General features: G+C 36.5%; 1 protein-coding gene across 1 annotated transcript in view; it reads left to right on the top strand.

The window, feature by feature from the left end:
* SLC5A1 (solute carrier family 5 member 1) overlaps positions 1-15,856 on the top strand; it is a 53,536-nt gene that overhangs the window by 22,326 nt on the left and 15,354 nt on the right. Inside the window, exons 3-10 of the mRNA XM_053700527.1 lie at positions 1,554-1,658; positions 2,238-2,297; positions 2,565-2,669; positions 7,545-7,650; positions 13,988-14,068; positions 14,708-14,928; positions 15,012-15,147; positions 15,249-15,356. Of these exons, the coding sequence (XP_053556502.1) occupies positions 1,554-1,658; positions 2,238-2,297; positions 2,565-2,669; positions 7,545-7,650; positions 13,988-14,068; positions 14,708-14,928; positions 15,012-15,147; positions 15,249-15,356 (922 nt within the window). The remainder of the gene's footprint in view (positions 1-1,553; positions 1,659-2,237; positions 2,298-2,564; positions 2,670-7,544; positions 7,651-13,987; positions 14,069-14,707; positions 14,929-15,011; positions 15,148-15,248; positions 15,357-15,856) is intronic.

The raw sequence follows: 15,856 nt of genomic DNA, 5'->3' as shown, positions 1-15,856 counted from the left end.
GGTATACAGGTTGCAAAAAATAAATGTCAGTGGTGCAGGGGATAATGAGGGGAGACTTCATCTTTTACAAGTGATTTCTTACTTTATCTTTTCTTTTAATCCCGTAATCCCTCCTTTAGCTCTCTCCTTGCTCTGTATAAAGCAGAGGGCATGTAAAAAAGGGTACTTCCTGCAAATTCACGTCAGATGGCACCTATAATGTTTTTGTTGCGCCACAGTAATATTTGGGCCAATTACTCTTTCCCTATGAACTACTACTGGCCGTGATTTGTCTTACAGTTAGAAGGAGTTGAACAGGAGCACCAGATCTGCGTAAAAAACACCTTTATTGAAAACGATTAAAACAAATAATCTTCAGCATACATATAGGGGGTGCTGTACAAGGTTCCCTCAGATAGAACACTGTGTCGGCTGACGCGTTTCGGCTCAATGCCGTACTCCAAGCCGTGATTTGTCTTACTGACATTACTCAACCTGTAGTTAACCCACTCTATGAGCTTGATGATATATTCTTCGCCAGCTTAAACCTTCTTTTTCTCGCTGACACTCTCAGGGCTGCCCCGGTGTAATGATCGTAAAAAAGGGGCAGTCCCTGCGAGTTGCGAGATGGCTCCTATTAAAAGGATTGGAGCTCGCTGGATAGGGACACTTCGCTCCTTATTGAGAAGTGAGCAGGGAGCAGGGGGAGCACTTTAAAATTAAAATCCTGCAGCCAATATAATTCACATTACGCTGCTTTCTGCTTATAGCATCTTACATTCGCCTATATTTTAGTATGCATTTGTTTTTCTATTGGGGTTATAAGTGTTTGTATTGTTTTGAGAAAAGCTTGCCACCTTTTAGTTAGAGAGAAAAAACTGTGATATCTGCAGTACGAAAATCTTTATAGAGTTACGCTGGGATTAGTGAGACTTTGTTATATACGCCCATGGAACACCCATGTTCAGCCAATTTTACAAAAAAACAACAATTACGCTTTGCATTTTGTATTTATAAATTCAAATTTCTCTGTGATTTTTGCACATCCAGTGTACTACAATTACGATTTATGCTGTGCATATTTAATTTGATTTATTCCTGTGTAAATTACATACAATTTTACTTTTTTGTTAACATATGATTTTTGGTGAAAAATGTTGTTACGATTTTTGATGCACCTTATCAATACAATTTTTCCCTGCTTATTTTTGTGTGAATGGTTCAAATATTTGTTTTGTATAATGTTTAAAATAGGAATTTTGTTGTGCATATTTCATATGAAAATGCAGTATACGCCCCTTAGCGAGACACCCTGTTTTCAGGGTAAAAAATGGCTTTAGATCATTCCACCAGGGAAATAGAAGGACTGGCGAGCATTCATTAATAATCTCGCCAGGCCAGAGAGCTTTCAATCATTGAGCCCTATAAGTGCCTGCAGAATTGTGTATATAATCTCCTTATCCGTAAATTACTTTACATGCTGCACTGATGTGAAGTTTTATACTTTTTAACTGCAACCCTAAACTTGAATTTGAAGAACATTAATGCTTTATGACTTATATTTTATTCTGCAGATTGGGGCCTCTCTGTTTGCAAGTAACATCGGTAGTGGACACTTTGTGGGCCTTGCAGGAACAGCAGCTGCTGGTGGCATTGTGATTGGAGGCTTTGAATGGAACGTAAGATGACTGATTTAACTATTGATAGACAGACAGAAAGATACCCGGATAGATTCTTTCATATTATTTCACTGATGGGCTCTCACGTGCCAAATGATATTCAGCAATTCAAAACTACCTCATAAATGTATTATAAATGATAAATAATTACTAGCTGAGTTTCAAAAGCACGGTGAAACTGCTTAAACATAATTAGCTCAGTGTGTACCCTTGAAGAATTGACTACCAGATTTCACATCACATGGATTATAAAGCACGAAACCTGGAGCTTCACAGTGCAGTATTTTCTGACCAGCTTGTATTTGTGATGATTACTATAGCTTTTTATTCTTATCAGTTATTTGTAGGGCGCCAACAGATTCCACAGCGTTAATTTTAATTTTGTACAGGTAGTTTCTCCTTTGCTTTTCTTTTGTTACTCTTGTAATATAAACCAATATAAAAAGATCATTTAAAATCTTTCTCACATTCCCTGCAAAAAAATTGAAAACATATGCAAAAATACTCAAATTTATCCTGTGTATATAATATCTATGAGTTCATTTCAGAAACCAGTCTGATGTGTTTACTTTTTTCTAGGCATTGGTGATAGTCGTGTTCCTTGGCTGGGTCTTTGTGCCAATTTACGTAAAAGCAGGGGTGAGTGACAACAGACCATGTCTCCAGAAATTCCTTTCATACCGCTAGAAAATAATTCCATTCCTGTCAACATCATTGTAATACCTCTGAGAAAAAAAAATCCCGGCTTCCACAAATTCATTTGGTGATTGTAGAAAATGCTGTAATACCTCTAAAAGCATTGCCCTCCATCATCTATAAATAGTTTTCCTATTTACATATATATATATTTATATATATAACAAACACTGCATAAGGGTTATTTGCTGTGCTTTCTTTTGGTTATAGGTTGTGACAATGCCTGAATATTTAAGAAAACGTTTTGGCGGGAATCGGATCCGTATTTATCTATCTGTTCTATCTCTGCTACTGTACATCTTCACCAAGATCTCTGTAAGTGACAAGTGAAATCAAACATCTCTCTGATCTTTTCACCCTTTTTATCTAGCAAACTTATTCTCTACCCCAGAAACTAAGATGATTTTACTTCTCCCCAAACCTGAAAGATTCTTATATTCTTCCCTTAAAACTAAGTTTTTTTTTACTCTTCCCTAAACATAAGGTTCTTATGCTCCCCCCAAAACTAAGGTTCTTGTGATTCTAATGTGCCTCCCCCAATTCTAAGGTTCTTAAACTCCTCCCTCAAACCTAAGGTTCTTATGCTTATTTTTTCAATAAATAAAAAACTAACGGCCAGAATACTAGTTTTGCGTTATGAGCGGCTCGGTAATAACTTTCAAGTTATTTCCACCGCTCACCTTTAATAGCGCTGCTATTACAGGTTTTCCAAAAACCTGCGTTAGCGGGCAATATGGCTGCGTTGAGCTCCATTCCGCACACAAATACCAGCGCTGCTTTAAGCTGGTTTTACGTGCTCGTGCGCGTTTTCCCCATAGACATCACTGCTAAAAAAAAGTCTAACACCTGCAATAAAGGAGCGTAAAGCTCCGTAACGCAGCCCCATGGATTCCTATGAAGAAAGAAAATTTATGTTTAAACCTAACACCCTAACATAAACCCTGAGTCTAAACACCCCTAATCTGCTGCCCCTGACATCGCAGACACCTACATTACAATTATTAACCCCTAATCTGCCGCCCCCGACATCGCCTACACCTACATTACATTTATTAACCCCTAATCTGCTGCCCCCGACATCGCCGTCACCTACCTACACTTATTAACCCTTAATCTGCCATCCCCCAATGTCGCCTCTGCCACTATGCTAAAGTTATTAACCCCTAAACCTCTGGCCTCCCACATCACTAACACTAAATAAATATATTAACCCCTAAACCTAACCCTAAGTCTAACCCTAACACCCCTAACTTTAATATAATTAAAATAAATCTAAATAAAAATTACTAGCATTACCTAAATAATTCCTATTTAAAACTAAATACTTACCTGTAAAATGAACCCTAAGATAGCTACAATATAACCAATAGTTACATTGTAGCTATCTTAGGTTTTATTTTTTATTTCAGAGCTAAATTTGTATTTATTTTAACTAGGTAGACTAGTTAGTAAATAGTTATTAACTATTTACTAACTATCTAGTTAAAATAAATACAAATTTACCTGTAACATAAAACCTAACCTGAGTTACACTAACACCTAGCATTACACTAAAATTAAATAAATTACATTAATTAAATACAATTAACTAAATTACAAAAAATAAACACTTAATTACACAAAATAAAAAAGAAATGATCAAATATTTAAACTAATTACACCTAATCTAATAGCCCTATCAAAATAAAAAAAGCCCCCTCAAAATAATAAAACCCTAGCCTACACTAAACTGCCAATAGCACTTAAAAGGGCCTTTTGCGGGGCATTGCCCCACAGAAATCAGCTCTTTTACCTGTAATGTTTTTTTACAAACAACCCCCAACAGTAAAACCCACCACCCACACAACCACCCCCCCCCCCCAAAAAAAAAAACTACCCAAAAATCCTAAGCTCCCCATTGCCCTGAAAAGGGCATTTAGCTCTTTTTCTGTAGCCAAAACCCTAATCTAAAAATAAAACCCACCCAATAAGCCTTTAATAAAACCTAACACTAACCCCCGAAGATCCACTTACAGTTTTTGAAGACTGGACATCCATCCTCATCCAGCCGGGAGAAGTCTTCATCCAAGCAGGCAGAAGACTTAAATGAAGCCAGGAGAAGTCTTCATCCAAGCGGCAAGAAGAATGCAAGCTCAATCCTATTGGCTGATTGGATCAGCCAATAGGATTAAAGCTCAATTCTATCAGCCAATCGGAATTCAAGGGACGCCATCTTGGATGACGTCATTTAAAGGAAACTTCATTCTTGAATAGCCAGCGAAAGAAGAGGATGCTCCGCGCTGGATGTCTTGAAGATGTAGCCGCTCCGTGATGGAAGGATCAAGATAGAAGATGCCGTCTGGATGAAGATTTCTTCCCTCCTTGAGGATAACTTCTTGCCGCTTGGATGAAGACTTCTCCCAGCTTCGTTGAGGACTTCTGCCCGCTTGGATGAAGACTTCTCCTGGCTTGATGAGGATGTATGTCCGGTCTTCAAAAACTGTAAGTGGATCTTCGGGGGTTAGTGTTAGGTTTTATTAAGGGTTTATTGGGTGGGTTTTATTTTTAGATTAGTGTTTTGGGCACAGAAAAAGAGCTAAATGCTCTTTTAAGGGCAATGCCCTTTTCAGGGCAATGGGGAGCTTAGGTTTTTTTAGTTTTTTTTTTGGGGGGGGTTGGTTGTGTTGGGTGGGGGTTTTTACTGTTGGGGGGTTGTTTGTATTTTCCTTTTACAGGTAAAAGAGCTGATTTCTTTGGGGCAATGCCCCGCAAAAGGCCCTTTTAAGGGCTATTGGCAGTTTACTATAGGCCAGGTTTTTTTATTTTGGGGGGCTTTTTTATTTTGATAGGGCTATTAGATTAGGTGTAATTAGTTTAAATATTTGATAATTTCTTTTTTATTTTGTGTAATTTAGTGTTTATTTTTTTGGTAATTTAGTTAATTGCATTTAATTAATTTAATTTATTTAATTTTAGTGTAATGTTAGGTGTTAGTCTAACTCAGGTTAGGTTTTATTTTACAGGTATATTTGTATTTTTTTTTAACTAGATAGTTAGTAAATAGTTAATAACTATTTACTAACTAGTCTACCTAGTTAAAATAAATACAAACTTAGCTGTGAAATAAAAATAAAACCTAAGATAGCTACAATGTAACTATTAGTTATATTGTAACTAGCTTAGGGTTTATTTTACAGGTTAGTATTTAGTTTTAAATAGGAATTATTTAGGTAATGATAGTAATTTTTATTTAGATTTATTTTAATTATATTAAAGTTGGGGTGTTAGGGTTAGACTTAGGGCTAGGGGTTAATATATTTATTTATTGTTAGTGTGGGGGAGGCCAGAGGTTTAGGGGTTAATAACTTTAGTATAGTGGCAGCAGTGACGTTGGTGGCGACAGATTAGGGGTTAATAAATTTATGTAGGTGGCAACGACATTGAGGGCAGCAGATTAGGGGTTAATAATATTTAACTAGAGTTTTCTATGTGGGAGTGCGGCGGTTTAGGGGTTAATATGTTTATTATAGTGGTGGCGAGGTCCAGAGTGGAAGATTAGGGGTTAATAATTTTATTTTAGTATTTGTGATGTGGGAGGGCCTCGATTTAGGGGTAAATAGGTTGTTTATGAGTGTTAGTGTACTTTGTAACACTTTAGTTATGAGTTTTATACTACAGCTTTGTAGCGCAAAACCCATATCTACTGACTTTAGATGGCGGCACAAATCTTGTCGGTATAGGCTGTACCGTTCACTTTTTGGCCTCCCAGGCAAAACTCGTAATACCGGCGCTATGGAAGTCCCATTGAAAAATTACTTTTTGAAAGGTGCGGTAGTTACGGCCAAAAAGGTGGGCGGTACAACTATACCTACAAGACTCGTAATAGCAGCGGTAGTGAAAAAGTAGCATTATGAGCCATAACGCAAAACACGTAATCTGGCCGTAATATAGTTAAAAAACATTTGCTGCATATTATTATCAGGCTCATCTTTACTTTGGATACATAATTCTGTCTAGCTTTTATTTAGTGTTTAATGTCCGTTTAATCCTCATTTTTTTAGTCTCTTTTTTAAAACACTTGGGGTGTTTTTCTGGGTATGTTGCCAACAACACATCCACTCCCAAATTAATTATTTCAGTGCATAATCTATAAATTATTACTGAACTGCACCTTGCAACTCCAAGGACCGTTCACTGTTCAGCAAAAATGTAAATTTAACAAAGAAAAAAATCTAACATTGTTCTCCACATACTTAAAGGGACACTAAACCCACATTTTTTTCTTCAATGATTCAGATAGAACATGCAATTTTAAAGGGACAGTAAACCTTAAAAAAAATGTTATATAATTCTGCACATAGTGCAGAATTATATAACATTACATTAGCCAAACGTTTTAAATCATAATATTGCCTTTTTATTTTTAAAAATTATAGCCGTTTTACAGACCCGCTCTCTGGGCTCTGCTGAGCGGGTCTGTTGTTTTTACTGAGCGCATCGGGCCAGCTGTATAGTCACAGCCCGGCCCGACCGCGCCATTAGACACAATGCAGCTCGCTCCCGCTGTCAGACAGAGCAGGAGCGAGCTGCATTGTGTCTAATGGCGCGGTCGGGCCGGGCTGTGACTATACAGCTGGCCCGATGCGCTCAGTAAAAACAACAGACCCGCTCAGCAGAGTCCAGAGAGCGGGTCTGTAAAACGGCGATATTTTTTAAAAATAAAAAGGCAATATTATGATTTAAAACGTTTGGCTAATGTAATGTTATATAATGCTGCACTATGTGCAGAATTATATAACATTTTTTTTAAGGTTTACTGACCCTTTAAGCAACTTTCTAATTTACTCCTATTATCAATTTTTCTTCGTTCTCTTGCTATTTCTATTTAAAAGCAAGAATGTGATGCATAGGAGCTGGCCAATTTTTGGTTGCGAACCTGTGTTATGCTTGCTTATTAGTGGGTTAATGTAAGCCTCCAATAAGCAAGTGCTATCCATGGTGCTGAACCTAAAATGGTCTGGCTGCTAAGATTTACATTCCTGCTTTTAAAATAAAGATAGAACGAAGAAAAATTGATAATAGGAGTAAATTAGAAAGTTGCCTAAAATTCCATGCTCTATCTGAATCATGAAAGAAAACATTTGGATTCAGTGTCCCTTTAATTTTTTTGCAACTCTCTCCTTCATTGCTGTGCTTTGTGTTGTCTTTTAGGCTGATATGTTTTCAGGAGCCATCTTTATCCAGCAAGCAATGAAGATTAATATCTATATAGCAATAGTAATGCTGCTCCTAATTACAGCTGTGTACACTGTCACAGGTGAGTATAGGGTTATATCTCATAGTAATATGACTGTATGCAATTCTTACTTTGTCCTATTATAGTCGTTACCTAATTACATAGAACTGCTGCTTCATATAGTAACTGTATGCAACTCATTGTGCTGCAGGTTTGGTGCATGTAACTCTCTATATACCCGAGGTGAAACATGTTAGGGACGTTAGGGACGCTAGGGTACTGGTGATGAGTCCTTGGAGCTCATGTATTTTTAGTTAGCCATAGGAACTTTGATCGTTCAATGTTTTATACCGCAATATAATAATAGTAGTCGGGAGTGGGTAATGGGGGCAGAACGCTGACGCTTACACAAGCTGGTGGAAAACCTAACCGGTAGCAATACCGACACCACTTCTAAAAAATATAACTAAACAGGGCTGAATATCGTAATAATAGGGTCTCGTTTGGTAATGCTAAACTGTGACTTTCTATATACATTCCTTTAGCAACTTTGTTTACTGGTTTGTTACTTAACGCATCTATTGCACAGTTGATATAGCAGCGGTCACTTTATTTACAACCCTGAGCATATGATATTATGCCATTCAACTCAAAGGCATATTTAGAACCTTTTGCTATATCTATCCGCTCTGTATAGCAACGAGAACTGTATGCATGTAGTGGTTACCACTTGGTAACATTAACGATATTGATACCTTTATATAGGATTTTCTATAAAAATACAATAACAACTATAAAGGTCCCAGTCCCTAATACCAGGCATTTTTGCACTTAAAGGGATAAATATGATGGAACTTTAATAATGTTACATTAATCACATTGCTTTATTTGTAATAGATATCTTATACAGGATACAATTATATCGTTAAAAAACTGTGGATACATCTGCCTGACCCTGCATTTCCAAATATAAAAGACATTATTTAATACAGAGCATTAAGCCTTTATTTGTGTAGCGCAGGCTGGTACACAGCCACATATGTACATGTGTACAGTAAACTGGGAACAATTTAAAGGGATTCTATAGAAAGTCCCTATCTTCACGCATAGTGAATCAAGTGTATAATCATTTAAGCCTCTTAACCATTCATGTAGAAGTGTATTGCAACCGAATAAATAATTTAAAGGGACTCCACAGCAAGTTCACTATATCACTTTTAGTGAACCCAAATGTACAACTACTCACCAATCACCAACAACAACATATTGACCAAACATATTTAAGTTGTCATCTCTGGTGTATTTCGAAAATATAGAGAATAGCTATCAGCCCTCATACCATATATTTAATACATTTATAGATAGTATCTACCCACTACATCCACTAATATACGATCTACAAGTAATAGTATCTTGGCTCCTATGAGTGTTTTTAAATGTGTGTTTTTCCAATTTTAATTAAGCCTTCAATAAAAGTTATTTTTTAAATTTAGTTTACTCTGCACGTTTTGTCTTTGCTCTTTGCACATCCTTGCATGATTTTCTCTGTTACCACAATTTTTGTATTCGAGTAATCCCCAGAGTGCTATTAATGTAGTCTATTTCAGATAGGGTAACCAAACCTACCTGACAGTCTGTTGTTCAAATTCTGTTTTACTACATAGCACCACCTTCTTTAACCGCACTTACGTGCTGAATGCACACTAGTCAATTAAGAATATAGGGGACAATTTTATTTCATTTGAAGTAGTGCCATTGGACACCCCCCTTTTCTCTAAACTCTCTATATAACACTGTCACATCATAATAACTGCATAGCACATCATCACTAACTGCATAGGATCATGGTGCCACTGCACATAAATTACTGCATATTTTGTGTGGTACCACAACTCATTTGCACAGTGCTACTTTTTGCTGTATTTGTGCATTGTAAACTACTGCGTAGGGTTTTCACATTGCTACATCATGTTTCTCATTCATCATGTGATTTGTCATTATAAAATATTCCTGTCCCACCATGCAACTTATAACATAATGCTGTTACTGCGTTATGGACCCCAACATGGTTGTTATTACATTTTAACAAACAACAATTTACTAATACTACATTGAAGCTAAGAAAACTACTTCAGAGACTACTATTTTATTATGTTAAATAGAACCTAAATGAATATAAACTAACTGCATAGTATGATTACTTAAAGTGAATGTAAATTTTGATGCTAAAGTGCCCGGTTTTTAAAACTTTGATTAAATACAGGGGCACATTAATTCATCAATATTTTCATTTCACTCCTGTTGTGAAAATAAACTTACTTTTTAATCTTCACAGCAGCTCCAGCTTCCTCCACCTGTTTCAAAGCCTCTTCCTGGGTCTAAAATGAGGTATCTGGCTTCCTCCAATCACAGCAGTGAATCAGACACTGAATCCCCCGGGGGGGAATCTGTGATTGGAGGATGACCTATCAATCATTTCTGACATCAGAAATGGCTTGTGAGACCGGAGGAAGCAGCAGCTGCTGTGAAGATTAAAAGGTAAGTTTTTTGTCACAACACGAGTGAAATGTAAATTTTGATGAATTAAAGTGCCCCTGTTTTTAATCAAAGTTTTAAAAACCGGGCACTTAAACATCAAAATTTACATTCACTTTAATTGTAATCCAAACATAATATTGTAAGTTACAGCATAGCATTGTTATTGATATTAGACTGTGAATTACAATATTGTAATTTCTTTGTATTTATTTATTTATAAAATATTTTACCAGGAAAGATACATTGAGATTTCTCTCGTTTTCAAGTATGTCATGGGTACACAAAACATTGCATTGATACAATGGGTACAATAAAATACAAAACAATAATAATACATTATATATGCACAAAAATTTAACATAGAACAGATAGGAAATATATAATCAACCGTGACAGGTGCATTCTGTTTTGAGATATGTAGAGAGGGATCTCTTAAAGGATATTAGGCTTGGGGAAGCTTTGAAAGTGTGCGGGAGGTCGTTCCATAATTGTGGTGCTCTGTAGGAAAAGGAGGATCGAGCTGCTTTCTTTTTGTATTGAGGCAAGCTAAATAATGTGCTGGTACTGGATCTGAGGTTATAGGAGGTGGGAATAACCGGTGAGAGCATACTGCTCAGGTAGGGTGGGAGCTTCTCAGAAAAGCTTTTAAACACAAGGCAGGAAAGATGGAGGGTGCGTCTGGATTCCAGTGACAGCCAGTTTAGTTCTTTTAGCATGTCTAGTTCTTTTTAGCATGTAAACCTCTACATGATAGTTTAAAAATGATGATACATTTGTTATATATAGAAATCATTTTTTTAATTTTTTAATAGCAGATGCATTCATAAAATGTAATTGCAGATGCACAAATTCCTGTTATAGATTTATTTTTTCTCAGAGAGATCAGAGCGCATGAGCAGCTCTGCAATGCTGTGTTTTTTGTTTGTTTTTTGTGAGCCGTATGGCTAGAATGTTGATTGGCTACGAGTTTGAAACATCACCTTGTTAAAAAAAGTTGTTTTGTAAAGGGCGGCTGGAGGAGGGTTTAATAAAACTTCTAGATGTAAATCAATAACACGAATTTGTGCATCTATGCATCTACAATAACTTTTTCTTAATGAAACTGCTAATAAAAAATACGTAAATTCAGGATCTTCTTTCAATACATTGCAAAACACTAATGATTTTGAAAGGAAAACCTATACATATGAAAATTACAGCAAATATAAGATAAAGTGCACTGAAAACAGCATATTTTGATTTATATTAAGCATAATATTAAAGTTTTAAAACACACCAGTTTACCCCTCTGTACTTCACCCTCTATTGCAAACGTTAACTAGCAGAGAGCTCTCATTATTTGTATGGGAGATATATTGCCACTTGCAGGGACAGTCTCTTTTTATATAGAATTCAATGACGACTGCCCTTGCAAGTGTTGGAATGGAAAACCACGTCTTGACCAGTGAATTTTTAAGAATCGGGGTCTTAGTGAGGTGTGAAGGATACACTAAATAAGTTACTGAGATCATTTGTGCTTGTATTTAGTGACTAGATTACTAAATTATCAGTCCAAGGGATGGCAGTGCTATTGCATTGTAACTGCATAGAGCATATGTTGCTGTGTCTTCAAGTAACATGTTTTGCATTGCTTTACCTAAATGAGACTCACTGCATGAAGGTTTAACTGCATATAGCACATTGCTTAGTGTGTAGCTTAGTACTTTTACTACATATAGCTCAGTGGATAAAGCTATAACTTTTTGTATTCGTTCAGTGCTGTAACTGAATCAATCTCATTGCATAGTATTGTTCCTGCATATAGGGGACGATTTATCAAAGTTGAGGCAATCCCGCCCCCTGCTCACGCACAGCCAATCATGCGCGGGCAGGAGCTGTCAATCTCCTCGGTCGGACTAGACCACAGAGATTGATAGGAAAGCTGTGGTCTGATTACCGCTGTTTGTTAAATATGGCGAGCAGGTTCTTGTGAGAAATTGCAGCCCTAGGGGCTTTGATAAATCAAGCCCATAGTCTATTGCAGTGTTTCTCAACCGCGGCCCTCAAGTTCCCCCAACAGGCCTGGTTTTCATTATAGCTGAACCAGTGCACAGGTGAAGTAATCAGCTGATCAGTAACCAACCTGCTCTCATTCATCAGCTGATTATTTCACCTGTCCTCTAGTTCAGCTATAATGAAAACCAGGCCTGTTGGGGTCTGTTTACCCCAGCCATTGCATGTTGCTATTGCTGAGTACGGTTTAAACATCTTTATTTTCAGGTGCTTAGGTGTATACATATGTATCATACTGACCTGTGGTTTATACAAGTTCACTATTTTGCAAAGTATTACTTTTCTCTATTACAAACCCCCTCTTGTGGCTCTTTGACAGCAAAGGGTTAATATGGTATTGTTCTGCAATCAGCTTGTTTTTTATTGATAATTATAAAGAAAAAACAAGTTACTAGGAAAAATCAGTATCCAGGAAAGTAGATTAAACAAAATGTTTAGACTAGCATCATCTTATAGTGAGGTTCGATAAGAGGGAATTACGTTTGACTTGAGAAAGTATCGCCCAGATTATCCCATTAGCCTATCATAAAATAATAGACTCTCAGACATGCACAAAGGTCAACCGCTGAGTGTTCTGTTTGCTTCCTGTACCCCTCCTTTCTCTCTTTGGTACCATATGCTGGAAACACAGCTCTCAAACATACCTGAAAACGCCTTTCAAGCATCTCCAAAACAGATTAGTGTTATAAAATGAAGGAGTTATCTATAGCTCAACCTTCAGAGACAGATTAGCTGTATTCACTGAGAAACAAATTACAGTCTAAACATTCAGCTTGTGAAAACAAAATAGAACCACAGAATAAGTAGGAAATATAATTTTAGGTTCTTAAAGCTCACCAAAACAGATCAGCTCAAGGAGAGAGCGCAACAAGTTCCAGCTCTTCAACTCTAAGACCCCGATATTCAAAACATTGTCAGGCTCACAGGCCGTTGGTCTGTCAATATATTTTAAAAAAGTGGGCTGAACCTCATAGTGCTGACGAGCGCGGAGATGTGTCTTCCTTAGAATGTAATGGGGATCAAAACTTCAGCCAATGGCCGCCAACATTGCCACTGAGCTGCGATATAGGCGGGGGGGGGGGGGCTGTCTTTAAAGCATGTTTACACAAATTGACTGTGTGTAGTAACACTTCAAATTATGCATATTTATATTCAGTTGCACTGTAGATTCACTAGATTTGTCTCACTAGGAAATATCCCCACTGAAAAGCAGGCAAGACTGATATGGCTGAAAAGGGATAGCTAAGATGGAGGACAGTGCTTTGAATATTAGAAACCCATAGGGATGTTTCCCCATTATAATACTGGTTACTCTCATGGAACACCCTTGAAACTCCCACGGAACGACTATATATTCATCATGTCTGTGATCTACAATAAAGACAAAAAAACAACTTACTATTTAAACTATAGAAGCTGGTTATTGCATAGTATAATGTTAGAATATGTAAACTGTAAGCGTGATTGTACTAATCTTCTATTGTGTCCTTAGGCGTGTTTTTTTTAACTTATTTTAAGATTGTGATTGTGTGTTTTATTCATATTTACATTATATTGAGAACACACAATCACAATCTTAAAATAAGTAAAAAAATAAAAAAAAAACGCCTAAGGACACAATAGAAGATTAGTACACGCTTACAGTTTAACATTATACTATACAATGCTTTGGTTTCATATTCCTTTAATATTATAGGTTCATTTTTATAAAAAAAATGATCATACAATATTTAAGACTATCCTGCTTGTTGTCGTTGTTTTGTATCTGGGTGTTGTACTTTGTATTCTATCATGATCCTCTCCTAATGATCTTGTGTTTCTTCTACAGGAGGTCTTGCTGCTGTTATTTATACAGACACCCTGCAGACTATCATAATGCTTGTGGGATCCTTTATTCTTATGGGTTTTGGTGAGTATTCCAATCTGCTTTTTTTCTAGCATTTTATAAACATCTTTGTGGTTACTCGTCAATCTATATTTATATGCTTATATATATATATATATATATAGCACGTTTGAGCCCTTCCCAGTCAAATACCTTGAAACATGAAATATCATTTGTATTCATTTTTAATGTTTTAATGTGTTTTGAATATAAATTCCTAATATATATATCTGTATATCCTACATATCTATCTATCTATCTATCTATTCATATAGAAATATAGGTATCAATATATATATATATAAAAAAAGAATCAGATATATAGAAATATATATTTAAAAATAAAAAGAACATTTTCTTCTATTTCTTTAGCGCAGTTGATCTTGCGCAGTGTCGGGTTAGAGCACAAGTGATAACTAATAAGGCTTTTTTCAGTGTGCCCCATTGAAGTCTACAGGGAGAAGGAGTCAGCATGGCCGCAATATCTGAAGCCCTGAATTTAGCACGCCTGAGTTTTCACTTGTGCTATAACTTTTTACCTTCGACTTATAAGCCACACGCTTATCCGTCTGCGCTCATTTTTTGAGATAGTGTTAAAGCGGGAAAAAAATTAGCACGCCACTTGTAATCTGACCTAATATATTTTTTATTTCTTGATCACAGCCTTCAATAAAGTTGGAGGATATGAGGCCTTTATGGATAAATATATGAAAGCAATTCCATCTATGGTAATTGATAATGGAACTTTAATTGATGCGAAATGTTACACTCCACGAGCTGACGCATTTCACATCTTCAGAGACCCTATCAATGGAGACATGCCATGGCCAGGTCTCATTTTCGGTCTGACAATTCTGGCTCTATGGTACTGGTGTACAGATCAGGTAACTCATGGATGTGATTCTATTGTAAGAATGTTTTCTGCTGATGCAAGCACAAATCTTATCCTCATAATTCCTTTTGTCAGGTGATTGTACAAAGATGTCTCTCTGCCAAAAACATGTCCCATGTGAAAGCTGGTTGTACGCTGTGTGGATATCTCAAGTTGCTGCCTATGTTTCTCATGGTATTTCCAGGAATGATCAGCCGTATCTTGTACACAGGTACAATGTTTATTTATGGACCACCTCCCTGTCTAATTATAATATATTTTCAACACTAAAGACATCTAGAGATAAATTACTTCTTGTGTTCTTGTTGGCAGATGAAGTAGCCTGTGTGGTGCCTTCTGAATGTAAAAGGATCTGTGACACTGAAGTTGGATGCACTAACATTGCTTACCCAAAAATGGTAATAGACCTGATGCCAGATGGTAAGAAATCATAAAAGGTTGCTAATTAGTAAGAAATGTTTTATGTTTGTCTTGGACATATGAACCTATTTATATATATATATATATATATATACATTTATATTTAATTAAAGGGATATTACACACTTTGAAACTGTAATATAAAATGATTAATTATGCACAGTAAAATACCTTTGCTTTACAGTATACTTTCATTATTTATTTTGCCCCACTAAAGTGAATCATGTCCGATTGACACATGATAAATCAAGCCCATCGTGTGGGGCCGAATTCCCCTGTTTCCACTGCTCCATAACTGGCCCGCCTGCTCTGAGGCTGCGGACATCAATCCGCTCGATCCTATACGATTGGGCTGATTGACCGCAAATCTGCAGGGGGTGGCATTGCACAAGTAGTTCACAAAAACTGCTTGTGCAATGATAAATGCTGTTGGCATTCATCGATGTCTGTCAGACATGATCTACTAAACGGATCATGTCGGACAGACCGATGATAAATCA

Source organism: Bombina bombina, chromosome 2, assembly GCF_027579735.1.
Source record: "Bombina bombina isolate aBomBom1 chromosome 2, aBomBom1.pri, whole genome shotgun sequence".
NCBI lineage: Eukaryota > Metazoa > Chordata > Amphibia > Anura > Bombinatoridae > Bombina > Bombina bombina.
This window is presented reverse-complemented; position numbering and strand designations above follow the sequence as displayed.